General features: G+C 43.2%; 1 protein-coding gene and 1 long non-coding RNA gene across 4 annotated transcripts in view; one reads left to right on the top strand and one right to left on the bottom strand.

Moving 5' to 3' along the window:
* Positions 1 to 22,146, top strand: part of CNTLN (centlein) — a 166,914-nt gene extending 144,768 nt beyond the window's left edge. For 2 of the 3 annotated variants that reach the window (XM_081844812.1, XM_081844811.1), the window contains 3 exons: positions 8,648 to 8,842; positions 10,405 to 10,482; positions 21,060 to 22,146. In XM_081844812.1, coding sequence (XP_081700938.1) covers positions 8,648 to 8,842; positions 10,405 to 10,482; positions 21,060 to 21,161 — 375 coding nt within the window. In that variant the 3' untranslated portion in view covers positions 21,162 to 22,146. Of the gene's footprint in view, positions 1 to 8,647; positions 8,843 to 10,404; positions 10,483 to 18,495; positions 18,721 to 21,059 lie in introns of all 3 variants that reach the window. The other variant, XR_014152056.1, reaches the window with a different exon arrangement.
* On the bottom strand, positions 19,179 to 21,049 carry LOC309332645. Its single transcript, XR_014152279.1, has 2 exons — positions 20,413 to 21,049; positions 19,179 to 20,367 (listed from the first exon to the last, which is right to left on the bottom strand). It is a non-coding gene; the product is annotated as an uncharacterized lncRNA (long non-coding RNA).
* Positions 22,147 to 22,889: the final 743 nt, after the last annotated feature.

Raw genomic sequence — 22,889 nt, 5'->3', positions numbered from 1 at the left:
GGGCGTCAAGAAACTACTCTGCTGGGGAAGGTTTAAGGACCGCCCACTCTCAGATTTTGCCAGTAAATGAGCAAGACACGGAATACAGGCGCTCTGCATTTTAAAGGTTTTTATCACTAATAAGAAAGCTTTAGAACACACTTCTGAGGCATATTGCCTGATTGCTCTCGAGCAACCAACCGATACCTCTAACAGTCACCATTTCCAGAATTACAGATAGGATATATAACATTTTAAAAATGTATCCATGGGCTTTGTGATAAGATTTCTTATTTTACCCAGTGGTATAGTTCAGCAAACTTACGTTACAGGGTGTGTCCAAAATGTGGTGAATTTTGACAATACCAGCTGAATTTTGTGAAATCTTGACGCTAGTTATTTAATTCACGGTTTTTTGAGCATACCCATGCTAATCCTGACAGAAAGATATAGGTAACTACCAGCATTAAGCATTGGATCTCTAGTCCTAGTCATTCAATCCCCCCCCCACCCTGTGATTACCAACATGTGAGGGGGAGATTAGGGACAGTGGCTCCTCCCACACTTTTCCATTGGTGTCCCTGGCGCGCGCACACACACACACACACACACACACACCTCTTCTGCAGCCTGCTCTACCCAGGTGAGCTCCCTGCACAGTTAAGAACCCTGGAAGATCAGGGTTTTAGTTCTTGAACTTCTTGCATGTTCTGTTGCTGATTTGGTCATCTTTCTGGTTTTTTTTTTGAAATTGTAAATCACCCTGAATATTATTATTATTCAGGAAGACGGCCTAGACATTTTTTAAAAAACAGTATTTTCATGTTTCTTTCTGAATATTATGCTGCTGAAGCTCTGGAACTGAGTAGTGTAAGGCTTAAGCATGCTTCAGTTCAAAGCACCCAGAACCATTTGCAAAACTGGATTAGGCTTTACCAACTGCACTGGCTCCCAGTGGAGTACAGGGTCAGGTGCTGGCTTGGACCTTTAAAGCCCTATGCGGCCTTGGACCCATGTACCTACGGGACCACCTCTCCTGGTATCCCCCGCAGGGGACCTTAAGGTCCATAAATAACAATACTTTGGAGGTCCCAAGCCTCAAGGAGGTTAGATTAGTCTCAACTAGGGCCAGGGCCTTTTCAGCATTGGCCCCGACTTGGTGGAACACTCTGTCACAAGAGACCAGGGCACTGCGGGATTTGACATCTTTCTGCAGGGCCTGCAAGACGGAGCTGTTCCGCCTGGCCTTCGGCTTGGACTCACTCTGACCCCTTGTATGGGATTTGTCATGTAAATTTTCCCTTGGCTTTTTTGCTGGCCCATGTAGGACCAGCATGGATAGCTGGCTTGGGTGAATACCGTATTTTTCGCCCTATAGGACGCACTTTTCTCCCTCCAAAAATGAAGGGGAAATGTGTGTGCGTCCTATGGGGCGAATGCAGGCTTTCGCTGAAGCCTGGAGAGTGAGAGGGGTTGGTGCGCACCGACCCCTCTTGCTCTCCAGGCTTCAGGAAGCTATCCCCCCAGCCCGGCAAGCTCCCAGAGCGATGCCAAAGCTGCGCGCAGCTTCGCCATCGCTCTGGGACCCGTTCTGGGGGCTGGGACCCGTTCTCAGGCTTCCCCCGCCCCCAGCCGCGCAAGCTCCCAGAGCGATGGCGAAAATGCACTCACCTTTGCCTGCGCTGTCCGACCCGCTCTGGGGGCGGGGGAAGCTCGGGCTTCCCCCGCCCCAGCCCCGCGCCTGGGAGGGGAAATAATTTTTTTTCCTTTATTCCCCCCCCCCCCAAATCTAGGTGCGTCCTATGGGCCGGTGCGTCCTATAGGGCAAAAAATACGGTATCTGATGTTTCCTCCCTTTATGGTCTTGATTTATGGGCTACTACTAAAATGAGGCTGCATTTTAAGTTGCATTTTAAGCCGTATTTTAAGCCGTATTTTAATTAACTCCCCCCCCCCATTATGTTTTATTGTAATTTATATTGGGGCTGGGGAGGGCAGGGTATAAATTTTATTTATTTATTTATTTGTTTGTTTGTTTGTTTGTTTGTTTATTTATTTCCACATATTTTTGTAGAGTTTTATGTCTTACTAAAATCGCAAAACCTTTGCCATTCAACCGTAACCTGGCGGGGGATAGTATACTAGCTATACAAATACTCCGCTGCCTGCAGTACCAACAGTTTTAGTGCTGTTCTCCAAGCACTGAACAAGACTAGTGGTTCTTAATTTATTATTTGCCAGTAGATCAAAGCTCAGACTGACAAAGCTGAACAAAAATGTTAGCAGACTTTAGCTAATGCTCAAAATGTATTTTCTGAGAGAATATCAAATAAGGTCAGTAAAAGTGTGACCTTTATTTCTAGGTCTTTGAGGACATTTAAGATTCTTGGGAGCTGAAATGCTTTAAGGAAAGTTTGATGGGTACTGACTACAGTAGAAATATGCTCAAAAATTTAAATGTAGAGGTTTTAAGTTAGATGCTAGAGTTTGAGAGGTATTGCTTTGTTTACCAGTGAAATGCATAACTGTAGGTTCCTGGTACTTACACTAGGCCTGACCAAGCCAAGGGCTCCACATTGCCTACCAACCAGAGGGTGCTTTTCCTTTAACCTTCTCTTCTGGATTTTCTGGATTTAAGAAGAACTCTGAGATCTGAGGGTACACAGCCTCGGGCCAAGGTCCCAGCCTCAGTTTGAGTTCCAATTTCAAGCCCTGGTGTCCCTTTGGGATCCTCATTACAGCTAAACTTAGGGGTTTTGGGGGGGATAGAAATTGAAATATGCAGGCTAGACCCTTAACATGCCCCAATATCCACAGAATGATATCCTCTCATTTATCAATGCATGCATGAGCAAAAAAAAAATCAAAGATGTTTCATCCAGGTCTACAAGTTTCTCAGAGACAAGAGACTATGTTAAAATAAATGAAGAGATTTCCATTAGTTTTCCATTAATTCATCAGAACACTGCCTTGCTCTTTCCGTTTGCTGATCTCCGTTTTCTGCTGTCTTTTGTCTTCTTCAGCCCATAGTGAACTGCTGACAAACTGCAAAAATATCAAAGAAATAAGCTGTTCTCAAGACGTAGTAGGAAAATTACCATAGGAGTAGTCTTTTGTAACTATTGATTTCAGATTACCCAAATCTCAGATTGTGAAATGAGTAAAGGGAAATAAGAAATGGATTTTCAGAATTAGAGAAATCTCTTTAGATATGTTTCAAATAGGTTTACAACTCCTCCCTGAAGAACATGTTTTGAATAAACCAAAGGCTTGAAATTAGAGTGCTTTGCTCAGCACACCAGTAACCATGCTTCATAATACTGTAATCAATTTTATATGTGGTTCCATGCTTTGTACAAGGGAGGCATTCATTCAGTTTTTCTGTACACATACATTATTAGGGAAGAAAATGTACTGAGCAAAAAAGCCCGTTAGTCTGTGTTCTAAACTCCATGGTTCAAATCAATGGTGGTTTGGCAACTGGGTCCTTCCCTGGGGCTCACACTCCTTCCCTCTTTCCCTTGTGTTTGGATTTCCTCTTCCACTTCCTGATTTTTGCTACCCATATTTTGCTGCCACATCTGAGCTGGCAAATTGTAAGTTTGTAAACTCGTTTCAAAATCATTATTTGAAGACACTGTGCTAATTCTACTTTGCCAATGTAGATGTCATGGCAAACTATGACTGGCGAAAACATAAGACGTGGAAATGGGAGGTAATAAGTCAATGGACGCTCCCAATCACCAAACTCTGATTTGGCACCCAAGTGGAGAACTTCATTGATCAATCCTTGTTTGTTTCATACTCCTAAGGTCAATCCTAAGGTCAGTGAGCAAATAGCATCATCCTAACTTTGTATAGCTTTCAAATTTTGTGTATTACTCATATTCTACATGTCACATCTTAGAATAAGATAATCTGCATGGTCAGTCATTTTAGTGGCTAACAGTATAGCCAGTGATTCTCTGTTGCTCTTTTATGAAACCACTGGGAAATGAAGCCTATGAGGTTTCCCCCCTAAAATGTCCAGTTTGGTTCTTTTCAATAATAATAAAAAATGTCTGTAGAATGACCACCTACTACATGTGGCAGGAAATAAAAATTAGTGTAGCTCTCTTGAGTTTTCCAGCTTCAGGCTGCGTTCCCATCTTTTCTCCCTCTATCCCAAGAGTGACATTTAGAGTGAGTGTCACCCCCTCCCCTATTATAGACCGCAAACAATTATTATCATCTTACTTCTGGCTAGCTCACAGCATCCATAAATAAAGTGATTACTGTTATAAACAGTGCTAAGTGTATGCATGTCAAAAGCTCTTGCTATTATTTATTTATTTTTATTTATATTTTTTGCAACTAGTGCTCTGTTGAAATTGGACCATCCAGCAGAGAAGAACCAGTCTGAAAAAGTGCTAGGAAACTTGCCTCAAAGGGCACCTTCCATTTGGCTCTTGAAGGCAGTAGAGAGCACAACTGCTGATGGCCTGAGGGGCAATACAGATGTTTTCAGTGGTATTCCCCCTTAATGTTACTCGGAGTAGACCCACTAAAATTAATGAGCCTGGTTAATTTGCATCAGTTAATGCCAATGGGTTTACTCTGAGCAATACGTAATGGAACACCATCCTTTATGACACATTAAACTTGAATGCATGCAGGAACAAAGATTTGGAACTTGGTTACTCTTTCACCCTTTATTCCAAATCCCTCTGTGTACCCTGAAATATGAAATGGTGCATTTCAGTGGTGCTCCATCCTGTGGGTTCTGTAAGTAGTCCCCCTCATAAGCCTGTTTTTCTGTCATGTGTAGCAATGCAGACGCTCGACTGGCAATGTTGATGGTCGTGTTTTCCTTAGCCATGGCTACTCTTGGAACCAGGGGAGCCATCTCGCCCTCAAGATTGTGGGTTCCCGCTGTCGTAACACGAACGTGTGATGTGACAAGCACATGCCTGCACATAGTGCATGTGATGTCGCATGTCTGCCTTGCGGCAGCCGTTCCTCTTCCTCCTACTCTCCACAGCCAAGCGAAGCACCCTTTTCTGTGGGGAGGGGCTCACACTCGGAGGCAGAGAGACTCTGTCTCAGCGTCCAAGCCCCTAACCCAGAAATGGTGCCTCACCGGCTGGCTGTGGAGGACAGAGCTGAATTTCTTCTCTCTCTGAGGCAGTGCCACTGCCACCTGCTGGCTTTGCTCATTGACTTTGTGGGTGCCTGACCCTCACAATTAGATTATTGTGGGTGCCCAAGCAGCCACGGCTCCCTGCAGTTGGCTCCTGTGCTTGGAATGGTGCTACAGAAGACCTCCAAGCTGTTCCTGTGCTTATTGACATATTTATTTGAAAAAGAAATCACAGATAGCAAAAATAGTCTGCTATCTTGCACAGTTATTTATTTCAAGAAAGTGTATACCCCTCCGTATCAGCCATGTTCTCAGAGCTGTTTACAATTGAATTAGTGGGAAACTGCTGGATGTTCACTGAATTATTGTGTGTGGTGACTCCCCTTTCTCTATTCTACCATATTCTTCCACCTTTCTGCTTAAATCTTTTTCATAAACCACTTACTCGTTCTTTAATCAGACTTTGGCTCTCATTTGCTGCCAATGCTAAGCCATTGCTTTCAGCTGACAGATAATACTTTTGTTTTGATCATGTCTGAATGCCAGCTGTTTAAGGCCGACTGAATATTTCAGGTGTGATCTCTCTAAAGCTGCGCAGAAATTCACCGTTATTTATGTAGTTCTCTCTCTTTTCCATCAAACCAGTATGAGCTAGTGCTGCTGGTGAAACTGTTTGATCATTCCCTTACATACTCAGCATTGAACTTATTAGCTACTTAAGAAGGATTGGGTTGGTGAGTTTTCACAGGGGGAATTCTATCTTCTGTAGTACTCTAGTGGGAAAATAGATCATGAGCCTCTAAAACATATGTGCGCCTTCATTGTAAAAACTTCAAGCTCTTTGCCATTTAATTATTTGCTACCAAAATTAAAAACATATTCAAAACTGCAATGCTTCCCTTGTGGCACTGATGGTCGGGGAACACTAGGGATAGTTTTACGGTTACCATGAGAATCCAGCACAGGGGAAAACAAAAACATCAGTGGAGTACGAGTTATTAAAGTCCTGCCTGCTGATTAGCCATTTGGGCTGCAATCCAGTATTCAGTTAGAGGTGCTTAAGAACAATTGAAATCAATGTGCTGGATTGCAGCATTGCCCTCCAGTGCTATAGATCTAGCAACAGAAGCAACATTATGCATCTCTTTATCCCTGGAGGCAAATCCTCTCTCTAGTTTCTTACTTTCAGTGTTGGAGGCTGGAAGTTTGCAGTGCGGCCTTGATGACGTCGATGGGCCCAGAAGGCCCATAGCATGTAGTGAATTGTAACGGGACCATAGCTTTGCCCCCTTTCTATTCCAGACAGTGCTACACGAAGAACAGTGTGTCCTTATTTTCCAGGGACAGTCCCGGATTTACAGAAGCCGCCCTGGTTTCTGATTTGATCCCGGAATGTCCCACTTTTCCTTAGGATGCCCCTGTTTTCATTAGAGAAATGTTGGAGGGTATGGAGTTATGCGGCCCCCAAGCCAAGGTGATAAGTAACTATACATCTTTAAGAAGATATCTGAAGGCAGACCTGTATAGGGAAGGTTTTTTTAAAATGCTTAATGTTTTATTATGCTTTTATATATGTTGGAAGCTGCCCAGAGTGGCTGGGGCAATCCAGTCAGGTTGGTGGGGTATAAGAAGAAGAAGAAGAAAAAGAAAAAGAAGTCCCTATTTTCACCAGAGAAAGGTTGGAGGGTATGAAATAACATATTACTCTCACCAGGAAGCCAATCTACGCTGGACTGGTTTTAAGGGTTTGTTTCTGGTATTGGGCCTGTCTCAGCTTATCAAGGACCCAATCCATGTGATGAGACACAACCTTGCACAAGTCTTTGCAACAAACCAAGGATCTGTTGGTCACTGGTCTGTTGGTCAGTGGATTGTAATAAACCCATTGTCAGGGTGGACCATTCCCTGGTGGGATTTGGAATGTCACTGGCAAGGGGGTTGCATCCCTGGAGTCTGAATGAAATCCAGTGGACTCCTGATTGCTCTTCTGGACTTCTTTGATGACATGCTGCTGAAGCCCTGGACTCCCTGTGAAATGGTGGTATTGGAGATGGAAAGGAAGAGATACTGGAATCTGCAATTCCTGTACCAGAAGGCAGTCTAATACAGATAGATGCTGGAGAGGTAATGCTGAAAAGCGCTTGTTGAGGCATATGATGTGGCCGTATCCAGTGTGCTATATACTTTTTGGTCTGAAGCTGTCCATATGTGTGTGTCTTCCATGTCCCCTTTTCGTCTTGCTTTGTTTTTCATATTCTTTCTTAAATCTGACTTTAACAAACAAACATTATTGCCAATGTCTCAACATGTGAAGATACACTAGGATTTTTGGAGTACTAAAATTTAATGATGGCTAAGGACTATGATGCTTTTGAATTATGGTGCTGGAGTAGACTCTTGAGAGTCCCATGGACTGCAAGAAGATCAAACCTCTCCATTCTGAAGGAAATCAGCCCTGAGTGCTTCCTGGAAGGACAGATCCTGAAGCTGAGGCTCCAGTACTTTGGCCACCTCATGAGAAGAGAAGACTCCCCAGAAAAGACCCTGATGTTGGGAAAGATGGAGGACACAAGGAGAAGGGGACGACAGAGGACGAGATGGTTGGACAGTGTTCTCGAAGCTACCAGCATGAGTTTGACCAAACTGCGGGAGGCAGTGGAAAATAGGAGTGCCTGGAGTGCTCTGGTCCATGGGATCACAAAGAGTCGGACATGACTAAACGACTAAACAACAACAAGGACTATGATCAGTGATCTTCTTGTATTGTTACATGTGTTCTTCCTTTTGTGTCGCCTGAATTTTTAACTTCATTTCAAAATAAATTCCATGTTGTTGTTGTTGTTTACTCATGAACAACTGTATGAATCTTATCACTAATAGAAGCTTGCTCCAATGAGGCAACATCTGGCATTTGATGTGCATGTTTATGATGCATTATCTTTTCTTAGGTGCTATTGCAGGTTTTAGGCTGCCAATCTATTTAAATGGGAGTAAATCCTAACTAACTCAATTGAACTCATCCTATTGAATGAGTAGGTATGCACCATTAACCCCGTTGTGGAACCAAAGTTTAACATCTAGAGCAAAACACGGGTCTAATATTCAGGCAAATTCAAAAGAGGATAACAGCTGTGGCAGCTTTTGGGGACTGTAGGCAGGGTTTTGTTATTTTTAACTTGATTACCTCATGTGGTTTCTCATGTTGAGGTTCTTTTAAAACAATAAATAGGGTGGATTATTTGTAGAACTGTCTTGTTCAACACATCAAACTTTGTCCAAAGTCATTCCAGAACTCTGCTCTGTTCTATTCTAGGGATGTTATTAACATACATATGCCAAACAAATGGGGTGTTTATCGATTACACACGTGTGCTTGTGCAGTTACATACCTATATGTCATGTGCAGCCTACTTTCTTTTGATTATGACTTCTACCCCAACTGCAGCCATGCCTTAAAGCATTTGTGATGTGCCAATATGAAGACCAAAGGCGTTGAAAGGTGATCTGGAAATGTACTGATCATTTATTTCTTTATTTCACTTTCCTTAGAGTTTGGCCACAGAGTTGCAATCTAGTGTGAAAGAGATGAGAACGCGAATCAGATGTACTAAAAAAATGCAAGAAAACAAAAAATGCAACAGCGTTTCCAAAGCGTCTGTTTACCGAGCCCAGCACGTGGCAGCATCTATCCTTAACATTTCAAAGACTGATTTAGACAATTTACTTGATGTTGAGGATGATGAGGTAAGCTACCAATAACACCTGGTTTTGCTAAAAGGAAGCCGCGTCTTTTGCTGGTGTGGATTGGCATAGCTCCATTTAACTCAGTGGGCTGTAGCAGTGTCACTTAGACTCTATAAAATTATTCTCCTCTTTCTCTTCTTCTTCCTCCTCTTCTGATTTCTTACCCACCCTTCACCATAAGGCTCCACCAGTGCAATAACAAGATTAGACTGGGTGTGTGTCATGGATTCTTTAGCTAAGATTCTAAGATTCTATGTATGTATTGGGTTGTTGCCTTTTCTTGTCCCTAAGATGTCCCTCAAGGCAGCGGGTACAGATTTTTCATTGGGGTTTCTTCCGGAAGCCTTTCTCATGAAAGAGCATAGCAGAGGCTGAGGACCAGAGTTTTCCAGGTTGACAAGCCCCATCTGCCCCTCATTTCCCTCCACAGCACATGCGGAAACTGCCTTCTTGATCATTGGACCCACTATTGTTTTCATCTGCTCGAACCCGTCTTTGCATGCAGTTTACTTCCAGTAATGGATTGTAGCCTCAATTTGGGCCCTTCTGCATGTTTTCTTGATCACTGTGCTCTGGCCCTTCCCTAGTTTTTTCTTGCCTGCCACCACTCAGAAATGAGTGACAATTTAAATGCAACATATTTCATACCCTCCAATTCCAAGTAAACTATTCCCCCAGTAGTAAGTATGGCACTCCAGACACAGAATTGATCTTTGCCTCCTTGGACAGAATTGAGTCCAAAATAACACCCCCAGGCTGCACACCTGGTCCTTTAGGGGCACAGTCATCCCATTCAGGACCAGGGAGGCCCCCCCCCACCTACCCGTCCATCTCCCCCAGAAACAGTACTTCAGTATTTTTGGGATGTGGGCTAAATCTATTGGGAAGGGTGAACCGCTCGTGAATAAATGGGCAAGGTTTAAAAGAACTTATTCCACAGATCCTTGGGGAGTTTGGAGTTGTCCCTCAAATGCATCCCCCATGCTTAGCTCCAAAAGCCACATGTTTTGTGATAGAAGTTCTGTAACCACTGACTCATCAGCTGTGGAGGTCCACCATTTGTGCCTTGAGAAGCCACAGACCTGACTTCCAAGTTAACAACACGGTGGAGCTATACTGAGGGTTGGGACTGCATTGAAGAAAGCCCTGCTCGATATTGCCTGGGACAGAAAAGTCTTCTTTCTCTACTTCTTATATCCCTTTAAATGTTGCTGCTAGTAGACAGGGTGATCTGGCTGACAAGGGGTGGCAGACCCCAACTTCTGCACCCTGTAATAGAGGAATTGTTGTGCACCAGTGTAGTGTAATGGTTAAGAGTGGTAGACTCGTAATCTAGTGAACTGGGTTCGCTTCCCGGCTCCTCCACATGCAGCTTGGGCTAGTCACACTTCTCTGAAGTCTCTCAGCCCCACTCACCTCACAGAGTGTTTGTTGTGGGGGAGGAAGGGAAAGGAGAATGTTAGCCGCTTTGAGACTCCTTAGGGTAGTGATAAAGTGGGATAGCAAATCCAAATTCTTCTTCTTCATCATCAATATTTATTTATTTTGGTGTGTGTTTTTAGGAAACACAACAGATGAAAATGGAATATGAAAGCGACAAAGAATGGATGGGCTACTTACAGAAGCTTCTTGAAGGACAGGTGCTTGGTTTTTGCTATATCATCAAGTATAACCATGGCTATAATTTGTTTATTTCATGGCATGCAATTGCTTATCTACCGGAAAGATGCGGTTTTTACACAATATTGTCCAGAAAATATACCGGTATGCTACACTTGCTGACTTCCTCAGCTATGGGAGAGAACACTCTTGTTATCACCCACCTTTGACAGCTAAGATGGGGAGAGTTCAGTTCCCAGTGTGAAGAAGGCCAAAAGAGTGTGGGAGTCTCATTTACCTCCTTCCTGTATTTATGGGGATCCTTTCTATTGAAAAAGGAGAACTTCTTCAAAGGCTATTTGCATGGTAGATCTGGAGTGATTTCCCAATTCCTGGTGGGAGAGGAGCCCGTTATCTGAGTAAGAAACAGAGTGCTTCTCTTCCAAGGAAATGGCTGGTTGGTCCAAAAGCTCTGCTTCTCACTCACCTACCGGGAGCCCTTCCTACAGAGAAATCATTGATAATAATGATGCCAGGTGGAGGTCCCTATTTGGATTTCCTATTTTCCAATGGGAAGATGCATTGACCAAGCCAAAAGCGGTGATCAGTGCACATCTCACGTGGCCTCCTGTGATGTCACCTTGCTCCCCACTCCTAGTGGCACCTGCAAGGTGAGAAGCCACTTGGTGAATACAGCAAAGGAAGACAGGCGGAGGGGCTGGAAGAAAATGTCAACCCTAGCTAAATTCAGCCCCAAGTGAACCATTCCTCCTTACGTTTTGGGGAAAGAAAGGAAGTTAAATACCTTAGGCAGAGTTCACCTAAGTCTGAGAGGTTCAAGTACAGATTTAATTAAAACGCATTTCAGTATCTTTTTACAAAAAATAAAATCTATTGAAAATTTTCAAGGGTGTTTCCTAAACATCCTTTTCTCTTAAGCTTTTGAGACTTCGCATGAGATGGAGGAAAGGTTAACACCATATTTGTTTGAGCTAATGATACATATGGAAAATAGAACATCTAGGGAGACAAGCCTACATCTCGGCAAACGTATTAATTAAATTATTGAGTCTATCTATATCCATGGTGGAGAGAAAAGGATCTGTTCCCTCATACGTCTTAGGAAAAAGAGATTATTTTTTTTATCATGTGCCTTTAAAGTTAGTAGTTGATATGGACACCTGAGGAGTTCATGGGTTTCTGTGACCTTTTACTATGGACCTGTTTCCAGTCAATTCATGTTTTCCTCACAGCCAGACAGCTGTTTATTACCGTGTCTTCCCGCATTCTCTACAATATTTTCTACTGAGACCTCAAGCAGCTTGTTAGTGGGAAGTAAATATTGATTTGGCATCCTGTCAATGCAGAAAGAATGAAAAAATTTCCACCAGAGGCCCCTCAAACATTTTCCTATCGACATTTTCTGGGCAGAGTGGAAGGCTGCATAGAGGATGACAAGGCTGAGACTAGCTGAAATCCCTGAGGGGTCCATTGAGACTGCCGCTGTGACCTGTGTGATACTTTTTCTTCTCTTTCAAGTCTTTTTTTTTTTTAATACACACACAAGTCTGCTGGGATGCTCCCCTCTTGTAAGTGATCAAGGGCAGCTTATTGGCAGGTGAGAGCCCTGCTTTTCTAGTCATAGCCAGCTTTTGTTTCAAGATGGCTGACAACATAAACTGGGTTTTGAAACTTCTTTCCTGTGTAGTATATTTATCCTCCCAGTTCTGCTAATGTGTCTCCCTAATCCAGGGAGAAACTGTCCTACGAAGAGAAGAGTCTGTTTATGACAGATGTATGGCAGTATTTATTGCACAAATGTCGTAAAATGCACATGCGATTTCTCTTCAGAAAGTGAAAAGGGGGGTGTTTAAAACAGTTTGGGAGACTTGTGGAAATAGCTTTCAATCTGTGCACCCAGTTAAAAGCAGCAAAAATTTTCACCATAAATGAGATCAAAACTTAAAATCCAGTGTTACAGTGATGGCTGATATTTATTTATTGACTGGCTGGTATTTAATTTATTATCAAAAGGTTAAAGGAGCGCCAATACTTTCATTGCCCAAAAATCCCAGAAATGCAAATATCTAGTCAATAGGAAGTGTGAATCAGGCAACCGTTTTATGGGGTTGGTGCCTATGTAATTCTGGTGATACATTAACTGTGGTTAAGAGACTGGGAGCTGATGACACAACTGAGAACTCACTCTATACTTTCCCTTTTGCTCATTGCTTCCTTTCTTCCTTTGTGGCACAAATTCTGCCATCCTTCCTCTGACCACCTTAACCCTGGCTAAGTGTTACTGTCACTGATGTTTGCCATTATCAATGCTAAGCAGGCTTCTATCATAAGCAGGATCTGAAACTGTAGTTAAGCAGGGGCTCCAGTTAACAGTAATGCTGACGTAACACAATATCTGGGGAAGACAAAAGAGGGAAGGTGGTAGTCTCAAAAACTCTTAACCATAGTTAAAAGTTCTCCAGAACTGTGCCTCTGCCAGTCTATATGATAGAAAGATCAAATACAAAAAAAAAAAAATGTTTTCTGTATCCTCCTTTTGAACTTCTCACCTGGCCATTAGTGCATAACTTAGTTAGGCAAAGTTTTAGGTTTCCGGCTGGAATCCACATATTTTGAAAAGGCAGGATCTTTCCTGAATCCAGTGGGACTTCATGTCGTTTATAGCACAATGCTATTTCTTTGGAAGCAAGCCCCATTGAGTTCAGAGCTTACTCCCACATAAGTGTGTTGAGAATTGCAGCCTTTGGAGATGATTCAGATCATACTTGTGCTCATTTCGCACCACCACCAAGTGGGAAGCACATGGCTTCGAACTCCCAACTACGGGCTCCAAAAGTTGACTGTGGATTTACAATGGCCCTTGTTCTGTCTTTTTGCCATGGCTTCCCAGCATGTTTAGAAATAGCAGAACAAACATAACGTTTGTTCCTCAAGCGTGCCAGTGAACATGTGATGTCCTACATGGAAGCATTGACGATGGAAGACGATGGAAGAAAATGGAAGGCAACCCTAAATCACAACAAAACTTCACAAGCCTAAGCCAGATAGCTGCCTTTTTGGCATGTACCTGTGAAAGTGAGGATAGTATCATATGTTGCAGGTGCACATAGAAGATATTGAATACTCCTTCTCTCAGCGGACCAGTACCGCAGGCACCCGCCCAGTTTTGTGGAGCCAGGCTGACATGAAAACTCCTGCCCGTTCTGTGGAGGCCAATAAGCTTGGAAAAGTTAGAGCCCTCTTGTGTCATTTGCATTTCCCATCCAAGATGTTTACGTCCGTTTTGTGATCTGCTGGGCCACCTTCCCCCCCACCCCCACTTCCTCCCCACCCCCTCGCAGAATGTCTTGCAGCAAAGTACATGAGATCACTTAATACCGAAGTTTGATATAGTGTCTTCTTGTGCCATTGAGCCTGGCCTCTAGAACATAATTGCCCAACAGTATTGATTTAATTGCCTAGGTTTATTTGTGGACTCCTAATTATTGACTGGAGGTAAATTTAATGGAGAAACCTTTATGAACACAGGGAAACTGCTGCTGTTGCTGTTATACATAAATGAACAACATCACATCCCTTTGGATCATTTTTCAAGCTAATTTTATTCCACTGTGACAGTATGATAACATTTAAAATGTCATAGACGTTTTATTTTTATTGCTGACATGCACCGTTTTAGTACTACATTAGAATTTGGGAGGGAGCAGTTTCATGGTGAGCACTGGTTGTTCTTTATTGTCATTTAAAGATTCCCCCAGAGAGGCGTCGTAAACCGGGGCACACCTCGTAGATGTTGCATCTCCACCTGTGTTTCCTGTATTGCTGATACCTAAAGGGGACGGGATCTTTTCTGCCTAAGGAAATCATCAATAATGTTGCTGATTAACAAATATAATATCTCTGGGCAGTTGCTGAACAAATATATCTGCATAAAGTGATTCCCTCCCCCCCGGCCCATATGAGTGAGATTACAGGCAGAGTGGAGAGAAAGCTTCCAGCGAGCTCTTGTTTCACCTAATGGGCTATTAGAGTCTTTCTACGGAGCAATCCTATCCTCGCATTACCCGTGTTGGGGGTGCAGGGGCGACATATGCTAGCGGAATGGCTACCATGTTTCGCCCAGGAGAGGAGAGGAAGCATGGACCTTCGTATGAGGCCAAGGAAATACAACCGGAACATATGACGGTGGAATAAACACAACAGAGGCACCCACAACGTCCCCGGATACATTGCCAGAAGCCTTCAATCAGGGTCTCTGCTGGCATCAGCGCATGCCATCCATGCATTGGGACACGCACATGCCTCTATCCCCATGCACACTGAATGCAGGATGACATTGCAGCATCCTCAGTCCCAATGTCTCAGCCAACGACAGCACTTCTACTGCCATTCCCTTGGCCAGCTCCACATTCCACTGGCATATCTGGAGTGTCACAGTAATGGTGCTTCTTGCTTTCCACCAGTGTAGCAGGGCTTCCGCAGAATCCTATAGCCTCCTACTGGACCTTCAGTAAGGACTGCGCCTTTCATCACCAAAGTATCTATGGATCACTTACAATACCTTTGGTCCTCCTGATGTTGGTGAACTGCAAACCCCATCATCCTTGCCATTGGTCCTGCTCACCAGTGCTGATGGGAGTTGGCCTTCAGCAACATCTGGCTGGAGAAAAGTTCTGCATCCCTGGTTTAATGGCTTTCTGCCCTGCTCTTCTGTTGAAAAGTCTCCAAGAGCGGCTTACCTATAGTCAAAAGAAGCCTGCCGAAAAGGCTTATGAACCAAAGGATATGACGCAAAAGGAAAATAGGAAGAGGGGAAAAAGCAAACTGGAACCAATTCTTAAAGTCACATCGTTTTTATAATTTCAAGCTGGAATGGAAACACGTATCCATATAGCTCAGAAAGCCTTGGGGAAGGAAAGAAAAAATGAATGGGTCCCTCCAATGCATAACATTTCTTAAAGCACAGGGAATGCAGAGTAATCAATGACCTCCCATGGCACAGATGCACACAGAGTTTATGGAGAAAGACTTGGTTAGGAGATCTATTACGTGGCATACCTACGTATATACAATGTCCAACGTACATTTCTCCAGCTATCCATAATCAAAGTAACCCTTTATATAGTCTCACTTCTGTCCTTTAAAAAGTGAAAATATGTATTTGTAAGCCCTTGTTGTTGAAGAGACGCTTTGGGGGCGGCAGGGTGTGTGTGTGTAATATAGCACTGTGTGCTGAGGATGAGAACCTAATGAAAGAACCCGGCTTCTATTTAAACCATTGATATTTGCAAGGCTGACTTGTAAATAAATATTTGGGTTTGGCAATATAATGCCTGGCTGAGATGCAGGAGCCAGGACACAGCAGCCAAATCACAGATGGTCCACTGCTTAAGCCCTTTCCCCTTGCTTCAGCGCTGCAGAACTTACCTTGCAGCAGAAGCTAAAGGTCACCTGTTAAAGGGCTGACCAATATTCTTGCTTTGCCTAAAATGCCATCACTCTAATTAAGAGGCTCTTTATGTGTGTTAAGAGGACCAAATGTCAACCCTTGCTTCTGCCAAGTCAGGGGCAGGGTGGAGGCAAAGTGGTGCAGGGCAGATCTGTGGCAAGAATTGGGGGGGGGGGGGCGCGTGTTTCTACCATCAAGTGGTATATACATTTTACGAAAATACATACATATCAGTAATACCCATAGTGACCCTGTCGCTTTGCACAAACATGGCGGCACTCCCTGTGTGACTCTTTCCTTTCTGTTTGCTGTTCCCCCCTGCCATAACAAATGGGAAATCCATAGCATAGTGCAGTGTCTTATCAGACACCAAACATTGCTGGATCTTTAAGGACCACTTCATATGAATCTTCCATTTTTCTTTCTTTGCTTACTGTAATCTATGACTGTTGGAATTGGGTCATGTGAGTTTTTTTATTATGTACCAAACCTGCCATTTTTCTTACTACCACCAATGCTTAATGTAAGCAAAACAGTTCATAAGATCAAAGATTGGGAGGGGGCCAGTTAAATTAAAAATTGCCCCCTAGTTGTAGCTGCCCTTTGAGCTGTTTCACGGGACTTCCCTGTCCCTGGAGACATTTGCTAGCAGAGTTACTTCTCTGATGTCTGCCTCCTTTCTCACGAGGCCTTGCTCTCTTGAAACCCTCAGAGAGCAAAGCTTCTAGTATCCTTACATTAAAGGCAGCTGAAATCTGTACAATAGGCAGCTCGTGAAGAATCGGCATCACCCAGCACACAACACCACCCCTGTTCCCTTCAAAGCGATCACAAACTTTGGTAAAACTGTTTTCTGTTGCTCAGGGTTGTCTTTTCAATAAGGTAATATGAGCTCTGCAGTGATGTGGCTTATGAAAAGCAACTGAACGTTGCATCACACAAAATTAGCTGAATAAACAGGTTGTAGTGTGAGGCACAAGGTATCGCAGTGGAGATATGCATACCATCTTGACAGACCCTGTCAGGCCATGCAACTGTATAGGAAAGGGATATTTCCTTTTGGGTTAAGAACTTAATTTGTTCTGGAGGTCCGTTCTTAACCTGAAACTGTTCTTAACCTGAGGTACCACTTTAGCTAATGGGGCCTCCCGCTGCCGCCGCACGATTTTTGTTCTCACCCTGAAGCAAAGTTCTTAACCCGAGGTACTATTTCTGGGTTAGCGGAGTCTATAACCAGAAGCGTGTATAACCTGAAGCGTCTGTAACCTGAGGTACCACTGTACTGACTTAAAATTTTAATTCAAATGGGAAACTCTGAAAACTATTCTTTGCCAAAGCTAGCGGACTCTAAATCAACCTGTCCTGCATCAAATTAATCTGTCAAACATCTTAAAGTGGGCAAACTGCAGGGGAAGTGGGGGCAGCAAAGGACCAGAGTGAGAGGCCTAACCTTTACATTCTGTCACCTCAACCAAAGAAGTGTGTGTTTGCTTATGGTAGGTGGAGAGGGTGAATATATATACAGTCGTACCTTGGATTCTGAACGCCTTGTGAGTCGAACGTTTTGACTCCTGAACGCTGCAAACCCAGAAGTGAGTGTTCTGGTTTGTGAACGTTCTTTGGAACCCAAACGTCGGACGGTGCTTCCACGGCTTCCGATTGGCTGCAGGAACATTGGCTGCATCTTATAAAATTTGTCACTCCCTGCCACAGGAATACACATTTTTATTCCTTCATTGTAAATGCCCTGGGTAGAGACCAGGCCTAAGTCATAAAATATATGAACTCTGGGCCCACCAACATTCAGCCTGGTCCTTCCATTCAAACAGCTGTTTAAGAGCCATATCTCTTTGATTTATGCAACCTGAATTGGTGGCTCTTGCCTTCAGTGCCCCATATCGTAGATGGCAAGCTTGCAGGCAGGATAATCTGTAACTATTGTCAATTAAAAAATCATATATGCAGGTAGGGTGATGCTTGGAAGCTGATAGGCCACTGACTGATTGGGGTTCCACCAGAAGCACTGTGGGGGAGCCCTAATATTCGTCAACCCCAGCTGTCAATCAACTTGCACCTGAGCTGGTTGGTCATTGGATACATGCCCAGTGCCCACACCAAACACATTTGACCCTAATCAATAAAGTTATGGCCTGGTTTTTATTCATGGCCTGCTTCCCCTACACTATGCATACGAAGCAGGCATGCCAACTCTAGGGGGCCAAAGGCACCTCAATATGTGTTTGAAGGGGCCAGGCCCCCACAATCTCCAGGTGCCCCGTGTATGTTGTGCGTGTGTGATGTGACATGCACAATGCAGGTTCATTGGCTGGTTCCTCCAGCCTCCTGAGCCGTTCCCAAGGCATGCGGGTCATACACGTGATGTCACACATACTGGAAACCCCGCCCCCCCAGCCTCTGCTACTGAGCTAAAAGGGCTTGTACTATAATGTAGCTTCCTATGAGAGAGAGTAAACATTTGGGCCCCATTGATAGGATTCTGTAGGGTGAGCTCTTTTTGTTCAGGAATTATGAACACACAGAGGAAATCTGTATATTTACTAACCCATTAATAAAAATCTGGCAGGCCTCCACTGAAGATGAAGACTGCAAAGATGCAGTGTGGAATGTATGTCTATAAAGAGAGCCAGATAAGAACATGGACACATTCCCAGAAGCTGATAAATGTGCAAGACATCTGCAACATTTCAAGCTTTCTTATCCTTGATTGCACTGAATGATTAAGATAGAAACACCTCCTTAAAAATCATTTTACAGTGACAAAGGAGCCTTAGAATGTAGTGAACAGCAGGTAAAATATAGAATGATATGAGCCCAAGACAGTGGTAAAGTAATCCATTCATCTAAAGGGGAGTGTTATTAGGAAAAAATAAAGATGCCTGAAAAGCAAATGTGGTCTGGGTGGTGACAGACAGGTCTGAGAAACTTTGAAGAATGGAAAGGATGGCGGTTACCCTATACATAACTACATGAAGAGGGGGAAAGCATAATGTAGGGAAATGATATTTACAAAGTCACATGTGAACTGCATTCCATGATTCCCACTGGCTCAGTATTCTTTGGCACAAGAAACCTTAACACCAGTGTATAAACTGCACACATGTTGATGTGTTTTTCTCTGTATTAATTTATTTTTCTCATCTGTGATTGTTTGAGTTAGTCATTTGCTTATGTCCCCACATACAACTTTTTCTTGTTCTTAATTCATCTATGAATACTTAACTGGAGAAGAAAACTTCTTTAAAAAACAAACAAACTTGCATATCCTTATTTCTGATATTGGTCCACTTGGATGTGTGGCCTGCAGCGAAGGAAAGGTCTTAAACCCCCCATTGTGGGAATACCTCTGCATCTATAGGGATTTCTAAGCAAACCCCTTTGCCAACCTAGCCTATTTTGTTGAGGTTAGCAATCTTCAGGTACCATGGGTTGGTTCCACAGGTGCAAGCAGAAGCCCTCATCTGCAAATGAAAAGACTTCCTCTGACTTAGCACAAAACCTTTGTGAAAAAGAAGTGAAATTCAGTGGAGTGCTTCTGTTAGCACAAGACATTGTGAAATATTTTCCACAGCGTCTGCTGGTACAAAGTGTTGCACAAGGACTTGCAAAACCTCTCAAGAAGATGCTTGTGCTAAGTCTGTGTTGAGTGAAGTCTTCTGCTAGTGCTTCTGTTTGTTGAACAGTACTAACTGCTGAGTGTTATCTGTCGACCAAACCCAACCTTCTCAACAGAATGACTTAATATGCTTGATATGTCCACCTGTCATTACATGCTGCATCTACCTTGACCTAGGCTCATGCTTGAGCATTTCAAATCCAGCCCCTGGTGTCACTTTTGCCATATTTGCTAGTTACCGTTTCTAGCTCTTACCAGAAACCTGGCCCACTTTGTTGAGGTTCATAGCCTTTGGGGCCAGAAAAGGTTGGATCCTCAGGAGTCCTTCTGCAACTGAAAGGCTTTTTCCAGACTTAGCACAAGATTTCACACCTGTTGCGTGGCCTGCTGGGGAAATCACTTTCTTCCTTCTCAACATCATAGTGAGCTCACAGAATTGGTGTAGATTTAGATGCTCACAAGCAACCCATTCACGTGGTGAAAAACATTTCCTTTCCGCTGTGGACTGTTGCTCTAAGGCAGTCATGACTAAAGACCTTTTTGGGGGCCTAATCCGGCCTGCCGGTCTGTTTAATTTGGCCCCTGTGGCAGTTTATCTCCTGGGGCAAAATCCTAAAAATACCTCAACAACTTCAACCTTAAACAAAGCTCAACAACTTTGGAGTAAAATCCTAAAAAAAAGCTCAACAACTTCAATCCTAAAAAAGGTTAACAACTTTGGTTGGCCCTTTGGTTTGGCCCTCAGGGCCCTTCATCAGATCTGGCCCTCTTTGAAAAAAGTTTGGACACCACTGCTCTAAGGACACTGACTTAGACTGCTGACTTGCTCTAAGGACACTGACTAAGACTGCTGACTTGCCATGTGACGAAGGCTTTCTTGAGAATTACAGCCATCCTGTGAATAATGTTGTTTTTCTAACTTTGACCGTAAAGTATAAATAAAGTCAGTGCAAGCTTGTCCTGCGCCCACCCCGAAGTTTCCTTTATGCTTACGTTTCCCAATAGAATCCTGATCTGTGAAGGGATTCCCCCCCCCCTGCATTTAGTCCCCAAAGTTTCACTGGATGCCTCTGAAAGCATTTGCCTCCGGCCCGAGGAGCTGTATTGATAGCTCCCTCTCTCCCTCTCCTGAGAGCAGTCAGCATGCAGTGCTGCGTCTACTTATAAGTGCCCCAGAGATGACTGTAACCTCATATTGATCAGCTGATTGAAGATAAATGACAGAGCTGCTGGTATTGCAGATTACATCATTAACATGGTCAGTAAACCATGAATTGTTCAATAAGGCGTTTATCTTTTTTCATTTTATTCTGCTCTTTTATCATTTTTATGATAAGGAACAGTTACACACACTAATCAGGAGGATCCGTTTTAGGAGAGAACGGACGTGGGCAAGTGTGCCAGTGTCAGAACTAAGTGAAATCTAATGGCTTCAGAACACTTAGTAAATGTTTTCTAGCTGAAGAAAAATATAGGCTTCGCTGATCATTTTTCTTACTCTGCTTCTCTTTCAGTTTCCTTTTGCTTCGTATTTAATGGATGCAGTGCTGGAAAAACTAAATGAGCAGAAAAAACTGGCGGAAGAATACAGTTCTCTTGTGAAACAAATGACCTAGGTGTTGTTGAACAGAATCTTGAAAGAGAGAAAGGGGACTCTTCCCCCTCCTGTTTTTGGTTTTGCACTTTGACTCCGCTCCCGATTTTGGCTCATACTAACGACCAGTTCACAATCTGTCGCAGCAGGTGCATTTGCTGCATTCACAAAAAAGTACAGCAAATATGAAAAGGAAAGATACCCACCAGTGTAGACATAGCAAACGTACCTGTTCTCATTAAGTGTGAAGCAGCCATTGGCAACCTTGCCGTCAATGAGTCTTCTAAGTAAACAGGCGTAAGATTTGGCTGTAGATCTCCCTTCTTGTTTGCTAGCCACCTTCTACACAAACACATTTCTAAGCATTAGCTGCAGAGCCATTTGACACTGGTTATGCTCCCAAGTCCAATGGAAATAGTGTAAGCATTTTGCAGAGAGATTGCCTTCAAGCAATTAAAATTAAAATTTATTTTGCCAGTAGAAAGTCTGGATAAAGCAAGATGCAGTTGCAGAGGTCGTCTTAAGAGCAGTTCCCAGCAAACATGCCTGGAGTTGTAGTCCAAAAATGGTAGAGGCTGCATCACACAACTGGCATTGCCAAGCACAATCCATTAGGAACTTGAGCAGCTTCTTTTCTTGCGCAGCTCCTGATCATTTGAATGGTGTGTTCACAGGAAACCCCCTAGGCAACTGTGCCATACATTCAGAAAAGCAGGAGTACAAATTTTAATATAATTCATTAAAACTGAAGTTAGTGTCCTTTGAAAACCCTCGATTATGACTAACCTAATAGACAGCTTCTAAATTCTCTTTTTATGTGAAACAACAACAAAAAGAATACAAGGCATGGTTAATGAAGCATTTTTAGGGACCATTCAGCAAACATGTGCTTCCTATTGTTTGTTCGTTTTGTTTTTTTACTGTGAAAGAGTGCATTAAGTGTGCAATGTATTTAATTGTATTTAAGAAACATTTTGTTTGAATAAATGATTTTGAGTTGAACTTTTTATCTAGGAAATCCCTGAAAAATTATGTTTCTCTTCGTTTCTCCGTCCCTCTGTCTCTCTCACACACATAGCTGTAGTAACGTTTTGTAATAATAGAACTATCAGTAATAGGCTTGAAAATAGAGGTGCATAGATGAGCACGTATTAACCTTACACCTTTAGGACAAGGATAGCAAATGTGGGACCTTCCATATGGTTTGAGCTACAACTTCTAGCTCCCTGACCACTGGCCATTCTGGCTGGGGCATCTCACCACATTGGCGACCCCTGATTTAGGGGATTACAACTGTGGACAGGTGCTTAAAAGGGTCTCTTAGTTATGTGGGAGCTGTTTCCCATGGAATCAGGAGAGCACATGGCATGAAATAAATTCCATGTTAGAGACCCATGCCATCAATAGCACACCCGTGGCTGGGTCAAGAAAAAATGCCTCCCACACAACTACAATAATATTTAAAGACCCGTTCGATTATTTCCTAAAGAAGATGATCCCTTTAGAACAAAGGTACATTCTTAGAGCACAGACAAAATATTCAGCTACTGGTAAATTGCTTCTGTGTGAACAAGATTCTGAAGACTGCTTGACAACTTGTTCTAGTCTTCCATATAAAGTATTTTCTTTTAAAATGCCTTTGAAGATATGCTCAAGGAAATGAACAGTGGTGTGCCTTATTGGTTGGTTGGTCAACGGAAGTTCCAGGTTTAACACTTGGTATTTTCTTCAAGGAGTTTGGCACGGAAGA

This window comes from Podarcis erhardii (assembly GCF_964252035.2).
Source record: "Podarcis erhardii genome assembly, chromosome: 17".
Lineage (NCBI taxonomy): Eukaryota > Metazoa > Chordata > Lepidosauria > Squamata > Lacertidae > Podarcis > Podarcis erhardii.
The sequence above is the reverse complement of the archived record's forward strand: the minus strand, read 5'-3'. Positions and strand labels throughout refer to the sequence as shown.